The sequence below is a fragment of the Podarcis pityusensis genome (assembly GCF_964106645.2).
Source record: "Podarcis pityusensis genome assembly, chromosome: 12".
Classification (NCBI taxonomy): Eukaryota; Metazoa; Chordata; class Lepidosauria; order Squamata; family Lacertidae; genus Podarcis; species Podarcis pityusensis.
The window spans coordinates 29,189,938-29,207,546 of NC_138037.1; the positions used below are offsets into that span (position 1 = coordinate 29,189,938).

General features: G+C 48.3%; 1 protein-coding gene across 1 annotated transcript; it reads right to left on the reverse strand.

Annotated features, from left to right (window-relative positions):
* Nucleotides 1-2,528: 2,528 nt before the first annotated feature.
* Nucleotides 2,529-7,545, reverse strand: DLX5 (distal-less homeobox 5). The gene is made up of 3 exons (XM_080975687.1): nt 7,053-7,545; nt 4,953-5,137; nt 2,529-3,418 (listed from the first exon to the last, which is right to left on the reverse strand). The coding sequence occupies exons 1-3, from the start codon at nt 7,411-7,413 to the stop codon at nt 3,092-3,094; spliced, it is 873 nt and encodes a 290-aa protein (XP_080831813.1). The 5' UTR covers nt 7,414-7,545; the 3' UTR covers nt 2,529-3,091.
* Between the last annotated feature and the right edge of the window lie 10,064 nt (nt 7,546-17,609).

Sequence of the window (17,609 nt, forward strand, 5' to 3'; positions counted from 1 at the left end):
ACTTGATTATATCCTTGCCTTAGGGTGGGAAGGCACGACGGAGCGATTCTTACTCTCCAAAAAAGTATATGTGTATATAGTGTGTACATACACACGTATATACAAGCCCACATATGCACGCCTGAGTGCAGCGCCGTACATGATTACGTTTGTGCCCACAGCAATAATAGATTATGGGGAGTCGACTTCCCCAGAGCTTGACCTTGGGGACTGGGAAGAGTTCAGTTTGTTCTAGATAGTCTCCACATCATGACACCACTGTCTGCCCCAAGGAAAGAGGGGGAGAGAGATCATGAGGACTAGCGCCATTTTTGGACGGGAGGCGGTAATGAAATCCTAGTCGTGGATACTATTGAAACCGAGCGGCGTAATGTCCACGAGCATCGAGGGCAAGATGGACCGGACCATAAAGAAAGAGGTCTTCGTTATATCACACTGTAAAAACCTCACCCCACCCCCCCAAACTAGGAGACACAGCCATATTTGTCTATAAAAATCCTTCTGTCCCCAACCAGGGCTTAACGCGCAGCAGGTTAATGAGCCAGGCACGTTGAGAGCAAAGGCAAACTCTGAGAGGAGAAGGTGATATTTGCAAGGGGGGGTGGTTCTGCTGCAAAGGAAAGAAAAAGACTGCCGAGCCGTAGGAAGGGTTATTTTAATGGAAAGTAGGCCACAGAACAGGCCAGAGTTGAACAGTAGTAGAAACAGGGAAATCCCACACTGAATGCTGAACAGATCAAACGGTGCAGGAGATATATATATATATATATATATATATATATATATATATATACCTGTTCTGCTAAAATAATACTCATGAAAAGCACTGCAAAAAGAGTGCGTGAGTGCATATTGAAAGAGATCTTTTTATGGGGGAGGGGAGGGTGATCTGGAACAAGCTCTCTTCTTCTCTCCCCCCCCCATCAAGAAAGGAAAGGTTCGGCCGCTGAGGGGGGAGAACAATGGGGCAAGGCGCGTGTGGTTTGGAGCTCCGTTTACACGCGCATACACACCGAGTCGCGCGCATTCCAAACGAACAAATATCTTATTCTAATATATATGTGCACAAGATAATGTTCCACCAAACCTATTACTGCCCCCTCCAAAAAAATGGCTTAACGCTCTCTCTCTCTCTCTCTCTTTCTCTGTCTCCAAATTAAATTAGAAGGGGAGACCAAAACCGAAAGAGGAGAAAGAAAGGTGGGGGATGGGAGAGAAAGACAGAGACTACCAGAGACAGGTAAATTCGCCCGAGGCTACAAAGCGTGCCTTTTCAGGTTTTTGTTTCCAAACCCTGGAACATCTCTTACTGAAATCAGCAGATGACAGGATGTAATTTTTATGGTGGTGTTTTGGTTTTTTAAAAGTTCTAACCCTCTTTCTTTTTTAACAACAACAACATTAAAAAAAAATACAACCCAACTGTTATTCTTCGCTGCTGTATCTCCTGAAGTATTACTTCCTACTTACAGACGGCGTCAGGGTTCCCAATTCATTTTAAAATATTTTTTAAAACCAAAAGGTGCTTTTTCCAAGCCTGCTCGGAACCCTTTTCTTAATTTGCTCCTGGGCCAAGCGGAGATCCGGAAAGACAAAATAATGTTTGGGTGGGGAAACAGGGGGTTAGTTTTGTTTTCCAGTCCGTACGGGGGTTGGGGAGAGAAGCCAGCTATCTCGTCTCTCCCTTCGAGCATTTTGCTTCCATCCCGCCACGCCGGGACACAGAGGGCTGCGATGCCACGTGTGGATGGCCACACGGGGTCCCTCCTCCTTTCCTCCCCATTCTCCGGTCGCCCTTGGGTGGCTCGCCCGGAATTTAATTTCGGGATTGAGTTGGAGGAGGGTGCGGAGTTTCGGCGAAGAGGAGGAGGACGTCAGGAGCGAAGGAAAAGATAATGATCGCCTTCGCCTTTGAAAGGGCTCCTCGGCTAACAACCACCCAGCCCCCGTTTTGCAGATCGCCTTTGTGTTCCCAACCCGGGGAAAAATCGAGATGGGAATCGAGATGGGAGGGAATGGTCAACATTTTAGTCTTCTGCCCTGCTTAGCAGCTTAAAAAAAAAAAAAAAAGCAAATGTAATTTGTATAATTAGACGATGGGATGCTGGCTTTCTCCCAGATAATTGCTTTTATAGTAGAGAGAAGCACACAGAGCGATTTGCAACCCCCCCCGCCACTTCCCAGCGCTTCTTTTCATCTCCAGATCATTTTCGTTCGAGGGTTAGTAGCTTTTTGTATAGCTGGGGTGGGGGAGGGGGAGGTTATGATGGAGGCTTTAAAATAGGGATGTTATAGTGGGGAGTTATTTTGTACGTGCCGGGTTCTATAAGCCCAGTGCAGCATTTTAAACGACTACCCAGCCTTACAGGTAAATTGGTGAGCCGAGGATCGGGCCATACGGGGCAATCTTCCCCCCTCCCCACAAATAAAATGAATCTAAAACATGGAGCAAGGAGTCTGAGATAACACACAACCTGCCCCCCCCCCAGCTAGTCCCTTTGACAAACGGAGAGAGGGGAAACCCGTCATATTTTTCCTCTTTCTCTTCTCCTGTTCTCATGGTGGAAATAATTTTATTTATTCAGAATATACAGTTTAATTCCTTCTATCTACACTTATGTACAGGGTTAAAATGACATTGTTGGGAAGGGAAAATGAAAGTCTCTGGGGGGAAAAGGTTGAGGTCATCAGATTTCTCAAGGCACCTTTGAAAGTGTCCACAGTTGATGAAGTAAAAAATAAGCCACCATTCATTCCCCCCCCCCCAAAAAAACAACAACCCCAAAGTCCGTCTGTGTCTTTTTTTTTTTGGTTAAAAAATCAAAATCAAAAAGAGGGCGGAGAAAATTTCCTTTGAAATGCAATAAGTTACATGCAGGAGCTGTACACATTTCATCTTGTATAGTGTTTTTTTCCCCTTTCCCTGAAAAAAAAAGGAAAACCCGAAACAAAAAACAAAACAAAAAAGGGAGTCAACCATATGCATTTTTTTCCTTTTATCAACAAAACGCCAAGTGTCCCAAAAAAAGGAAAGAGTTTTAAAACGAGGAAAGAGGGTTTTGTTTTGTTTTTTTAAAAAAAGAATCCTATTCTAGTAGATTGTCCCAGAAGCCAGAGCTAAGGGGTGCTGTAGAGAGCCGTGGGGCTGCAGGTGACCACTGAGAGCGTTACCGCTGGAATACCAGGACGAGGAGTTCTCCAGGTAAGTGGCGGCGGGCGACGGGTTGGAGTTGGCCCCGTGGGCGTGGGGATGGTGGCTCAGAGACCTGGCGCTGCCCTGCGGTTCCCACACGGCGGGAGACTGCGGGGAGTTGCAAGCCATGGGGTCGCTGGCGCTAGGGCTGTGCTCCGGGGGCATCTCGCCATTCTTCATGATCTTTTTGATCTTCGATCTTTTGTTCTGAAACCAGATTTTCACCTGAAGGAAGAGGGAGGGGGGGGAAAGAAGAGGGAAGCGAAGGAAAGAAAGAAAAAGAGGGAAAGAAAAATAAATGGGTGACAAGAAAGAAGGAAATAAACCCATTTTTTAATAAAACAACCCACGGACGTTTATTTGGACGCCTTGATTTCATTCTCGTTTTTGCTTCAAAAGCACAAGGAGGTCTCACTCTAAATCTATGCGTGCCCTGTGCGCGCAGGTCAGTCCGGGGGGCTGCGATGTGTTGGACTCCCAAGGAAACGATTTCCATGGAAACGGCAGGGACGGTGAAACAGGCCCCGAGGATTCAAATGGCACTTGCAAGGCGATCCTAGAGGGGAGCCGCCAGCAATGGAATCAAGGAAGATCCCAGAGTCTAGTTGCCCCATCTACTTTAATATTTACAGTAGGGATCATCATGCGCTCACATGCTAGATCGGGCCTCTCTTGGGCCACCAGAAAAGCAGGATCTGGACTCTGAGGATGCTAAAACCCAGACACTCTTTGGCCTCTGATTTTTGGGACATCAGGCCTGCCTCCCCCCCCCCCCAAAAACCCTGCGGCAGCTGCCTAAGGGATTTCTTTTTTAAAAATTAATATTATTCTCAATTAAAGAAAAGCAAAAGGAACAAAGGCTAAAGCGGGGAGCCTCGAGGACACGACGGCTGTCTTGATTATGCGCAACAATACCAGCCCAATCCCGAGATAACCTGCTTTTACACAAAAGACTCTTTTCCCCCTTTGCACCGAAATGGTCTGACAAGCAGCCCCTCCCGGGTCCAGCTGCACTTTGCAAGCTCCTAACGCAGGAGATCCACCCACGTGCGGTTTCTCTCCCCCCGCATCCCCCTCCGCTCCAATCTTTTGTGCGACAAGATCGAGAGAGAGAGAGCGAAAGCCTCCAGCTACAGTTAAAAGAGACACAAAACAAAAATACTGCGCGTCGTCAACAGGGTGAGATGGAAGGCAGGCTCACGGTCTTCGCCGCCGCAAGCCGGTGCGCTTTCGCAATCCGCGAGCCTGGTGCGCACTTGAAGATCTCTCTCCCCCGATCCTCACCAAAACAACTGACCCCGCCACCCCACCCCGCCCAACCCGGCCCCATCGGATTCAATCTCATAAACTTTTCTAAAAAGTAAGCAAATGCTTGCGTGGGAGTTAAAGGCCACTGCAATCTTGCAAGCAAGATTTGGGGAGAGAGCTAAAGAGAAAGGCACCGCAGAGCAAAAAGGGAAGGAAGCAGCAGCAAAAAACTCCTGCACCGTGCGCCCTCTTGGCCTTACCCCAAGGTACAAAAGGAGAAATAACCCGAATTTGAGTGTGTATATCTATACATTCTGTATACAGGAGCCAGGGAAATAAGGCCCCTCAGAAACATACTTTAGACTCTTCTTCCAGCAGGAATTATTGCAAAGAATTTACATAGTATTTATGTCCAGGGAACGGGTGGGTCCCGCTCAAGTAGGAATTATTGCGAAGGATCTGGATAGTTTTTTTATGTCCAGGGTCGCCCTTCCTTCCCACCTGGCCTTACCTGTGTCTGCGTCAGGCCTAAAGACGCGGCCAGCTCGGCTCTTTCCGGCAGGGCTAAGTACTGGGTTTTCTGGAACCTCCTCTGCAAGGCCGCCAGCTGAAAACTGGAGTAAATAGTCCTTGGTTTGCGCACTTTCTTTGGTTTGCCGTTCACCATCCTCACCTCCGGCTCAGCCACCTCTTTTTCTAAACAATCGGAGCGGGGAGGAAATCAGAAAGGAAGCTTAGAACTGGGGCAGAGGACGCCAGCGGCAGAATACAGGAAGGAGCCCGCACCTAGGTGGACAGGCCAGGATCGCAGCCCTGACCCCGACGTGGCGGCCGCGAAGTTGACAAACAAGCGCGAGAGACCCCTGGAAAATTGGGACGTGGGAGGACGGGGGGAGAGGGAAACTGACCTGGTAGGAACAGCCGTCGTGACTATTTCTTGCAAAGGGAAGATTGTTTGGAGTGCTTCTATGTGTTAGATGGGAGTGAGTGAGTGTGAGAGAGGATATAAACAGCACCCAGGTTGCTACCGAAATATTATTTTATATTTTATTTCCCCATGGGGCATTTGGCTCCTCGGTTTTCGTAAAAGAGAGAGAGGAAGGGACCCAGGTTAGATTTTACCATTTTGTCTTCCCGTAATAAAAAAACCTAACAAGCAGCAAAGTTCCCGGGCATTTTTAGGTCACAATCCAGTGTCTATTGATTTTTCATGCATGGAAACAAGCAGACAGTCTCCCTCTTCCTCTCTCCATTTGAATGGAAGCCTCATGAATTCAGCCCAGCCCAAGCTCTGCAGACTAGGGACACGCAATTTTGAGGTCTAGGGAGTTCAAAGGCCGCATCGCCACAAGAAAACGGTTCTCCTCCGTTTCAGCCGAAAGTAGCCAAATCCGGCCCAGACAGAGAGCCGATTATTCAGAATAATCTCGCCGCCGATCGGGGGTTGGTGGGAGAGAGAGAGAGGGAGAAGCGGCACAGATGCGTCTGGTTCCTTTTACAAATACTTAACGCGCCACTGGCATTTCCCCTCGCCTTTGATGGGAGCGACAAACAACGTATCTCAAGAAATGTACACTCACGCGCAAGCAGGAGAGGCAATAGGGCGAGGGGGTGGAAGCAAAAAATATTTCTCATTCATATATATTCAGACTATATATATATATATATATATAGTCTGAAAAATCAGAGAGTTTGAAACACAGCAAAACATGGATTTGAGAGGCTTCGTGCATTCAGCTGAAATTGTTCCGGGATCGCATTGGATAAGTCTGTTCCACAACGGTGTTTTTGTTTTGTTTTTTAAATGAAGGGGGGGGGGCATGGAGGAGAGACGAGGATTTGAGCTGTTCCTGCCTAGCCCTGGATTTCCCTGAGTTTGCTTCTTGTGGAACCCACACGGAAACAGTTTAACCGCGCGTCTCCGTGTGTGGGATTAATCCCTCATTCCATTTTGGAAGCTAATATTAGCAAGACTCTTCGGGCGAGGGCTGTTTTGGTGGGGGAGGGAGGTGGGGAGAAAGAAAGAAGCCACGAGATCAGATCCTTCCCCTTCCCTCTCCCCACACGTTTGCTGTGTTTTCCCCCCAAAACTCGGCCTGTCTTCGCGGGGTGCCGCCGACGTCGCCCTGCCCTTTGCAATAAAAACTTGTGTGCGGGAGGGTAGAAATCTTGCCTACCCCCTCCCCGCCACAGCTACTTACCGTGGCTTTCTATTACTGGGAAGGGACACTCTCTCTCTCTCTCTCTCTCTCTCTCTCTCTCTCTCTCAATGTCGGAGCCCCTGTTCCCATTCCTCTCAATGTATTGCCTCCCAGTCCGGAGTTGGAGACAACAAAGAATCCAGATTGAATGGTTTCTCTTTCCGCCTCTCTCTGGCTTTTCAACCGGGAACGAGGCATAATTTTTTTGCACGAAGGAGAGGCTGTGAACCTCCTTCGTCGTCCCCCAGCCCAGATTGGGGGGGGGGAATCGGGTGGGCTGGGGGTCAAACTGTCCCCGTCACCAGAAGGGTCCTGGGTGACTCCCAGATCGCGAGGAGGAGAGCCCTCCTCGGGCATCTTCCTAGCCATCCGCCCCCGCCTCCAGCCCTCTCCCCGTCGGCGCCTCTCACCTGGCTGGCTGGCTGCGCTCTGCGCCCGGTTATACGCGCCGCCGTACTGGTGGTAAGGGCTGGCGTAGCTGTAGTCTGCATAGGCTTTGGCTGGGTAGCTGGTGGCGGTTCCGTTCATGCCCTGGTACTGGTACTGGTAAGGATGGAGCGCTTTGCCGTAGGAAGCCGACGAAGGCGAGCAATAGCCGTGCGGGGCTCCTCCGGGGGAATTGTAATAGTCGGGGTCCGTGGCGGACGACTCGGGCAAAGTGGGAGACTCCTGCGGCGGGTGCCCGTGCATGGTGGCTGCAGCCGTCTGAAAAGGACCTTGGAAGTCTCCGGATCGGATGGCTGGCACTCTTCTGTCAAACACTCCGGTCATAGTAGTTGGCGAGGCAGCAAGCAGGCGGGCGGGCGGGCGGCTGGGTCTTCTAGGCAGCCATGGCGGGGGGAGGGACCGAGGGAGGAGGCGGAGGAGGCGGCGGCGGCGGCTGGGAGCTCTCTGGGGCTGGCTCTGGCTCTGGCAGACTGCTCGCAGGGAGCGGAGAGGCTTGGTTAAATCCTTAATTGCGCTCTTACGCACAGCGGGGTGGATTGGGTTCCATTGGCCAGAGCACTCCGGAGCAGCAGCGACACCCTAACTCGTCCAACTAGTTTAGCACAACAAAGCGCTCTGCTTTTTTCATTCTTTCCCTTTTTTTAAAGTTCCATTCAAGCGCCTTTAAAAAAAAAAAAAAAAAAGCAATACGAGCAGCACCATTATCTCGGGGTTCTCTTCTCCTAGCCAGCAAGGATGAGAATTTTGGGCGTTAGGGAAAAAGAAAAGAACCGTCGAAGTTTGTGCAATAGGAAAACGGAGGTGCATCAAGCGTCTATATGTGTGAACGCGTTTCAAGATGCAGATGCAGAGGAAGGCTGACAAAAGGGGGCTTAGTCCAGGGGTGGAAAGATGTTGGATGTTCTAGGAAAGTCCCAAACTCCTCAGACAACCAGCGTTCCCTGACCAGGGGATTTATGGGCAATTGTTAAATAGGAAGGTTGCAGCTTTTCAATAACGCATGTGCTAGGATATAATGGCTGTAGAATGCAAATAGGGCTGAATCCGGGTTTGTACTCAGCCATGGATAACACTGGTGAAAGCTTTTGAACCTGTCCCTCAGTTTTCCCGTCTGCAAAATGGGGATAAGAAACCTGGCAGATCTCTCCCAGATCAAAGAGCTCTGTAGCCTACAAATGCTCAACAGACGACAGTTAGTGACAAATAATCATGACAACATATTGGGGATTCAGACCCCACTGGAGTCTTTGGGATGAGTGCTCCGGATTTCCACAGGGAAACTTCTGAAATAAAATCAAGGCTAGATGGAGACCGTGTTCTGAACAGAATGCTCTGCTATACTAGTCTGTGCCTTAGAATGCAACATGCGCGTTGTCTTGTAAGTAAGCACCATTTACTTAGGTGGGACTTATTTCTGAAGGAAGCACGCATGGAACCTAGCAATATGCGATGTAATGTACTTCGGGATCCCTCCTCCGAATATAAAGCCCCGAGTAGCTTACAGTATTGGGAAAAAGTGTGTGTATTGGCAGGCCAACCGATAACAGCATGGGGCCTGTGGAGAAGTGGCTAAAAGCGACCAATATATGAAATATCACCCTACAGTCCTTGAATCGCCCCCTTTGACACAGTAATTGAACACCGGGAGAGGAAGGGAACCATTCAGGACCTTCTCAACCCTCTTCCAACAAGTGAAATGCACAAGACGACCCACAACATAACCTTCCTTTCGCTATGGTTTGAGCAAGATTGCTGAATACAAGGTGTGTCCCCCAGGAAACCTGTGTGCGCCGCGCGCCTGCGCATTCAGTGGCAATGTTTCATTGAGAAATATGTTCAACCGGGACTTCGAGGCTAATTATCCCAATATTCTTTCTCTCCTCCAGCCCCCACCCCTCAGATTCATACTGTTTTACTGCCTCCGGCACACCACACCGTGAACTGAATATCCCAGCAGGGCTGGATGTATCTCTGAAGAATACGTGTTAAACCCAGTGATGGGGAAATTGTGACCTTCCAAACGTCGCTGGACTCCCATCAGCCCCAACCAGCACGGCCAGTGGTCAGGGAGGATGGGAGTTGGAGTCCATCAACATCTGGAGGGCCTCAGGATCCCCTACCTCCAATTCATGTTCATAGTCTCATTCATTTGTTTAGGACAGGGATGGCACGCTCAGGCCATTTGTTTGGCTCGGAGGGCCACATTCTCTCCTGGGCAACCCTTTGGGGGGCCGGATTCCAGTGTGGCCAAGGTAGGCGTGGCCAAACACACACTCTCCACCTGCCATCTAGGCTAGCTAGAGGGATCGTCATAATATAAGGACATAGGCCAGCCAGGTAGGGTGCAGAGCAGATCCAGTGAGGCTGAATCCCAGGGCCCGATGGTGAGGTCTGGAGGGCCGCATCATGCTTCTCCCCGGGTTTCTCATCTCTGGAGGGGAGAAACCCAAGGAGCATCTCTTTCCCCCAGAAATAACCCCGAACGCCTTTCAGAGTCTCTTGCGGAGGAGTGGGAGACAGGAGGGAGGAAGGTAGGAAGGGATGAGGGTTTTTCTTTTTTTCCACTAGGCATCAGGCAGGCAGACAAATCCAAGGCTGTTTTTCAGTGGCCTGGAGTTGTCGCTTTTCCTCCAGGCTGTTTACCCTCCAGATTTAGACTGTTTGCTCACTCAAGATCTCGTAGCCAGCTGGGTAACTCTTGCGACTCTACCGTGTGTGTGTGTGAGTGTGTTGGCTTCCAGCGTGTCTGTTTGCTTTGGAAATGGCCGCAGCTCTTATAAAATCACATTAAGCAAATCCCTTACAGTTTAATTATAGGAATCACTTTACCCAAATCAATGGCAAATAACATTTTTTTATAACACACACACACACACACACACACACGGGTGGAAGCGGGGTCCATTCACGACTGGTTTGGTGGCGACGGTGTTGTATGAAAATGCCCACTTGTCAGTCGTTGAGTAGGAACGATGGTCTTTTGAAAGGGTACGTATAGGCAGGAGAAGGGTCAAGAAAATCGCCAAGGCCATAAATCAAGGCCGAGGAGGCCCTTTGCTAGACTCCAGCTTCCGCCATTCCTGTCACCTCTCCAAGTGATGTGTATTTGAAGAGGCCTGGAGGAGAGCTGCCATGGGAAGCCTGAGACAAGAGAGACAGATCGAAGAGACACCCACCCCAAGAATCTACAGTTCCCTGGACCCTTAACAAACTACAATTCCCAGGATCATTGAGGTGGGATTGGACGTGCTTTAAATGCACAGTGCGGGATAACAGCCTACATAGACCTGGGAAAAGTTACTGTTCTACCCGAGCTATAGGGCGTCTGCTGCCTTCGTCGTCTTTGCAAGATGTGCCTCGTTTAATCCAATCGATTCAAAGCACAGCATCTCTGGCTACTTCACTCCCAAGTACTGGAGCTTCAGTCCTGTCGATCGTTTCAATGCACCCCACCTTCGGACACATCTGCTTGGAGATAAGCCCCACCGATTTATGGTTTTAGCATGCCAGTCCCAAATCAATTTCAGATTAAACCTGTAACCTTACTGGAGCAGTAAACCCCAGTTGATAAAAGAGGACTTCCTCCCACGTAAAACGTTGTATTGAATCGTGCACCGATTCAGAATAGCGTGGTGCTTTGGTCACGCCGTAGAAGTAGGCTGCAATCCTGCACACACTTTCTTGGAAAGTAAACCCCGTTGAACTCGGTGGGGCTGAATTTTCGGCGAGAAGGAGCACGATCTGGGAGTTTCATTAGGAGCTGCTCCGGATTAAGTGTAGTCATTTGCAATAAATTACTTGGATAGGGATTCCTATGTAAGGATTAGAAGTTTGATTTGGTTTTTAGATTGAATGAAAGCGGGGAGCCCATCAAGCGATGATGTTGAGATGCTTGATTTGACACGTGTAAGCCACCCTTCCCTGTCCCAGTCTCTCTCCATCCTCCCCACCCGATTTCTGGACTCTCTCCTTCGCTGGTTTATATTTGGCACATCCGGAGCGGAGAGTCCAGGGAGCGTTCAGCAAGAAAGCCGGAGCCGGTTTGGTCCGTGCACAATCTGCTCATTGTTTAGGGCTCGGGGATCCGGGACCAGGGAGGTGGGGGGTGGGGGCGGTCGGCTGGCTGGCTGAAGTGGTCACGGCAGGAGCCTGTGGCGGCGGCACTCGGGTTGGAAAAAGCCTTCAGCTCAACCCCAACCTCAACCTCGTGTTCTGCTGAGTTTGGAGTTTCTTGCAGCAGCCGCCTCTCCTTGCTACAAATAAGGATGCCGCGCGGGGCAGGAAGGAACCTATGTGCCATCCCAGCGGCATGACACGTAGGAAGAATGGGAGTCATTCTTTTCCTTGGTCTTTTTTTGGAGAACTTCTGATTTCCAGCATCACCAAAGGCAGCTGAAGTCTTTACTAGGAGTGCCATCTTGTGGCTCAGAGGCGCGCTGCTCCGCGAAGGAGTCTGGAGAAGGGGCCGGAAGTTGGGGACTCAATCCGAGCGCAGGTTTAAAGTAGCCCAAGGAGACCCTCGCAGCCCTGCTCTGCGTGCAAGTGTTGCAGGTCGGATCCGCAGGACCCGGTGACGGCCTGGTCAGGTTAAACAGAACCTCGCGCAATTGCATGGACCAGCAGAGCCATAGGAAAGGCCGCTTCAGCTTATCCTTCTTCCCCAGAAAGGCAGGACGCAAACCATCAACTCCCAAGAACAACAACAATATATGGGACACCAGAGAAGATGCTGTAACGTGGAGTGAGGTTTCAGCCGCTCCATTATGCCCCCTCTCTGTGCAGCTGCCTCCCCCCAGCTCTCACCCACCCGCACCAGCCAGTCAGCTTTCTGTAGTCTCTGAGCCTGCTCATTCTTCACGAAGCTGCTCCTGGTTTCAAGTCCCCCATCCTGGCAACACACACACACCTACAAACCATGGGCATTTCCAAGGCTGCTGCTGTCTGCCCGCAGTTGTGGGTGAGTGGTGCTATTTTGGCTACAGAAGCAACATCAGGGGTGCCAGCAGGGCCGGATTTAGGTCTGATGAGGCCCTAACTTGCTACTGAAGGTAATGGGGCCCTTTATATTTCCAGCTGTCCTTTGTCAACAACAAATTGTTGCTTTTTTGTGTTGAATATGTGCTATATGGTAATTGATGGACCTAATAGGTATCTAAAGCCATTTGCACATAACAAAATATGTATTTTATCAAAGTAATTGTTGAACTGAAATACAATTAAGAAAAAGTATATTAATAGTGAAATACAATAAAGAAGTATATTAATAGTGAAATAATTATTCGCTGTGGGTAAAACCTCAGTGCCTAGGACTTGCCGATCGTATGGTCGGCGGTTCGAATCCCTGCGGCGGGGTGAGCTCCCGTCTTTCGGTCCCAGCTCCTGCCCACCTAGCAGTTTGAAAGCACCCCTAAGTGCAAGTAGATAAATAGGTACCGCTTTATAGCAGGAAGGTAAACAGCGTTTCCGTGTGCTGCGCTGGTGCTGGCTCGCCAGAGCAGCTTCGTCACACTGGCCACGTGACCCGGAAGTGTCTCCGGACAGCGCTGGCCCCAGGCCTCTTAAGCGAGATGGGCGCACAACCCTAGAGTCGAACACGACTGGCCCGTACGGGCAGCGGTACCTTTACCTTTACCTTTACCTTTAACTGTATGTAGGTTTATTTTATTTGTTTTTTATCTTATATTTTGGAAATGTACATCTAGTTTCCCCCCCCCTTCAGATTTTTTTGGGACCCCCAAGAAAGTGGGGCCTTAAGCTATAGCTTGTTTAGCTTATATGTAAATCCAGCACTGGGTGCCAGCTTGAATAAAATATTGGGGGGGGGCGGGGGTAGGTAAGCTCCACCCCACATTACCACATGACATGGCACACTCACCCCATTTGAATGGCAATGCCCATCAACTTCGGGAGGCCCCGGGCCCCTCAAATATTTTATTAGGGGGAGGCCAAAGTGACCTCGGCCCCTCAGAGTTGGCTCCTATGGCAACGGCACTCACTGGGACGGCTGGACATGGCACTTTCCCGGCACCCATCCTTTTGGCAGACCAACTCTGCATGTCAAAGATGTCTGTAACTGTGACGTGAAGACTGGCAATATCAACCCTGTAATGTGGGAATCCCTTGCAGATGACCACAGAGCTTGGAGACAGGATCCATATCAGCGACCAGAGGAGGAATGACTGCTGGGAGGAGGGCAGAGAGAAGAAACTGCTGCCACAAAACATGTCTCTTCCATATTGGTCTCAACAGCCACAGCAGGCACTGTAACCTTCCAACAGTTTGACTTCACCCCCAAAGGCACACTCCTCCATTGTCTCCGGAGCACACAGATGCCAAGAGACCAAGTTACATACTGGCCAAAAGTGGGCAGGTCCCTGCCTCCAAGGAGCTTACCATTTAAACTAGACAATGGGAGAGGGAAATGAGGCAAGGCAGGGAGGGGATACTGAGAAAGTTACATATGTACAGTTAAAGCACACTGTTGCCCTTCTGAAACAAAACTGCCTTTTTGTGGCAGGAAATGCATTGAAAAGTGTAGAATGAATGGATGATGAATGCAAAGATGTTTAAGCACCCTGCCAGCAAAATCAGGGTGTGAATGCTCACCTAACCTCTCCACAAATGAACTGAAACACATGCTCAATAATGACCAGACCTAGAGGGCCTTCTCGGTGGTGGCGCCTGCCCTGTGGCACACCCTCCCATCAGATGTCAAGGAAATAAACAACTATCTAACTTTTATAAAACATCAGAAGGCAGCCCTGTTTAGGGAAGTTTTTAATGTTTGATGTTTTATCACTTTGATGATGATGATGATGATGATGTTGGGAGCTACCCAGAGTGGCTGGGGAAACCCAGCCCGATGGGTGGAGTATAAATAAATTATTATTATTATTATTATTATTATTATTATTATTATTATTTCTTACATTGGTTTGAGACACCCAAATTAGGCAATTTCTTGTTAAAATGCAAGCAGAAATGAATCTCTCTCCCGTCCCCAGGAGCCAGTGAATGTATAAACCAAAGGGAAGGGAAGAGAGGAGAGCCTGGTCACTGAGCGACAGGCTTCAGATGAGAGCTGGAGATACTGAGGCAAAGCAGGTGCTGGAGTGGAGACAAGCATAAAAACAGTAAAAGGCAAATGACCCTTAAAGGAGCCCTCCCTTTGCTCAGCAATATTTAATTGGTAAAGAATGGGCATCCCTGGAAGTCACTTCTTTTTGAATTTGGTAGCCTTCCACACTCTAATGTGACAGACTATGGCTTTTAGGACAAGGATGGGCAGAAAAGGTGGAAATGGACATCCTGGTTGATCTCTGGGTGATTTGCACTAGATCCACAAGGATTTCTGACTCCTGATAGTTTTAACAATTGCAAAAACAATTCCCCCTTTCACACTAACTTACCTTGCTGAAATGATGAAAACTTGGCAGTGGTTTGCCAGGTGACAGAACAAAGAGCTTCGTTCAATTTTGGTAAGGTAAAGGTACCCCTGACCGTTAGGTTCAGTCACAGACAACTCTGGGGTTGCGGCGCTCATCTCGCTCTATAGGCAGAGGGAGCTGGCGTTTGTCTGCAGACAGCTTCCAGGTCATGCGGCCAGCATGACTAAGCCGCTTTTGGCAAACCAGAGCAGCGCACCGAAATGCCTTTTGCCTTCCCACTGGAAGGTAACTACTTGCACTTTGAAGTGCTTTCAAACTGCTAGGTGGGCAGGAGCTGGGACCGAGCAATGGGAGCTCACCCTGTCGCAGGGATTCGAATTGCCAACCTTCTAAATTCCTAGGCTCAAAATTCTCTAATTCTAAGCCTATGTATTTCACACCCGGCTCCAGTTGGTAGATCTTGGAGATGTAGGGGGGGAAACCCAACGCAGATCCTGCAAACCTGATGTCTGCCCACCTCTTTTTAAAGGATAGTATCAGGTTCTGGGGTAAATCCTTAGTGCAAATTAAGGAACTCCCCCAGTCAGTGAGCTATGTGTTGTCCTCTTGCGTCTTTTGATTTGTGGGGATTTCCTATTCTGTTAGAGGGCGATATTTTTAAAGAGAAAAAACACACAAAAGGGGGAAAAGCTGAATAAAAGCAAAATAAAAAAAGCTCACATTTACAATACAGTACCCAATTTACACCTATAGTTGGATATATGCAATTCAAATGTCCAGATAGGATCCAAACTTAATTGATGGTGAGTACCTTTCCAGGCTCGAAGTGTAAGTCTCTTAGTGACCATAAGTAAAACCCATTTTTGTTGCCCAGCTGTTAGTCCCCACACTACTGTACATCAACACCCACAAATACCAAAGATTCTACCAAATCAAGATTAACACATACAACAACTTCAGACCAAAAAGGAGATACCAATAGATTCAAATGATATACAAGGTGGAGAATTACCCCAAATAAACTTCTGAAAATAACACACGAATCTTTTGAAAATATGCTCAGGGAATGTGTAGTCAAATACGATTCAGTACATATATTACTTCTGGCAGTTCATTAATCTTAAGTGTGTTGACCTTAATACTATGCTTAAGGAGGACACACCTTTCCACATCAATGGAGATTCCTTTTATTAACTTATTTACTGTATATCTAATTTAATCATATGAGAAGTATTTGTAAATCTGTGAGTAAGTCCTTCATAGCCTGTGAACCTTCCACCCCATCGTAAATTAATACAGTGGTACCTCAGGTTAAAATTTTAAAAGAGGATGCTGTTAAGGTGCTACATTCAATATGCCAGCAAGTTTGGAAAACTCAGCAGTGGCCAGAGGATTGGAGAAGATCAGTCTACATGCCAATTCCAAAGAAGGGCAGTGCCAAAGAATGCTCCAACTACCACACAATTGCACTCATTTCACATGCTAGCAAGGTTATGCTTAAAATTCTACAAGGAAGGCTCAAGCAGTATGTGGACCGAGAACTCCCAGAAGTGCAAGCTGGATTTAGAAGAGGCAGAGGAACCAGAGACCAAATTGCAAACATGCCCTGGATTATGGAGAAAGCTAGAGAGTTCCAGAAAGACATCTACTTCTGCTTCATTGACTATGCTTCATTTGACTGTGTTGACCACAGCAAACTATGGCAAGTTCTTAAAGAAATGAGAGTGCCTGATCACCTCATCTGTCTCCTGAGAAATCTCTATGTGGGACAAGAAGCTACAGTTAGAACTGGATATGGAACAACTGATTGGTTCGAAATTGGGAAAGAAGTACGACAAGGCTGTATATTGTCTCCCTGCTTATTTAACTTATATGCAGAATTCATCATGTGAAAGGCTGGGCTGGATGAATCACTAGCCGGAATTAAGATTGCCGGTAGAAATATCAACAACCTCAGATATGCAGATGACACAACCTTGATGGCAGAAAGTGAGGAGGAATTAAAGAACCTTTTATTGAGGCTGAAAGAGGAGACTGCAAAATATGGTCTGAAGCTCAACATCAAAAAAACGAAGATCATGGCCACTGGTCCCATCACCTCATGGCAGATAGAAGGGGAAGAAATGGAGGCAGTGACAGATTTTACTTTCTTGGGCTCCACGATCACTGCAGATGGTGACAGCAGCCACGAAATTAAAAGACATCTGCTTCTTGGGAGAAAACAATGACAAACCTAGACAGCATCTTAAAAAGTAGAGACATCACCTTGCCAACAAAGGTCCATATAGTAAAAGCTATGGTTTTCCCAGTAGTGATGTATGGAAGTGAGAGCTGGACCATAAAGAAGGCTGATTGCCGAAGAATTGATGCTTTTGAATTATGGTGCAGGAGGAGACTCTTGAGAGTCCTATGTACTGCAAGAAGGTCAAACCTATCGATTCTTAAGGAAATCAGCCCTGAGTGCTCACTGGAAGGACAGATCCTGAAGCTGAGGCTCCAATACTTTGGCCACCTCATGAGAAGAGAAGACTCCCTGGAAAAGACCCTGATGTTGGGAAAGATGGAGGGCACAAGGAGAAGGGGACGACAGAGGATGAGATGGTTGGATAGTGTTCGCGAAGCTACCAGCATGAGTTTGACCAAACTGTGGGAGGCAGTGGAAGACAGAAGTGCCTGGCGTGCTCTGGTCCATGGGGTCATGAAGAGTCGGACATGACTAAACGACTAAACAACAACACCTCAGGTTAAGTATTTAATTTGTTCAGGAGGTCCGTTCTTAACCTGAAGCACCACTTTAGCTAATGGGGCCTCCTGCCGCCGCGCCGCCGCTGGAGCACGATTTCTGTTCTCATCCTGAAGCAAAGTTCTTAACCCGAGGTAATATTTCTGGGTTAGGAGAGTCTGTAACCTGAAGCTTATGTAACCCGAGGTACCACTGTAATGCTACCTCTGGACTTTCGGTCAGCTTTAACCCAGTGATTTCTGTTATCTCCTTAATTACCCTTTGCCAGAAAAATGCAACATATTTACACCCCCAGCACATGTGAACATAATTTATGGTTTCCTGGCATCCCCTCCAACATAACACCAAATATTCCTTCTTTATTTGATTTAATCTGACTGGTGTTAAAT

What these genes read in the sequence shown, in the direction of transcription:
- DLX5 (XM_080975687.1), bottom strand. Translation starts at nt 7,413, where the DNA reads ATGACCGGAGTGTTTGACAGAAGAGTGCCAGCCATCCGATCCGGAGAC. An exon ending in GAGCGCAGCCAGCCAGCCAG is followed by an intron (nt 5,138 to 7,052) that starts GTGAGAGGCGCC and finishes CCGATTGTTTAG; the next exon opens with AAAAAGAGGTGGCTGAGCCG. An exon ending in TAGGCCTGACGCAGACACAG is followed by an intron (nt 3,419 to 4,952) that starts GTAAGGCCAGGT and finishes CTCTTCCTTCAG; the next exon opens with GTGAAAATCTGGTTTCAGAA.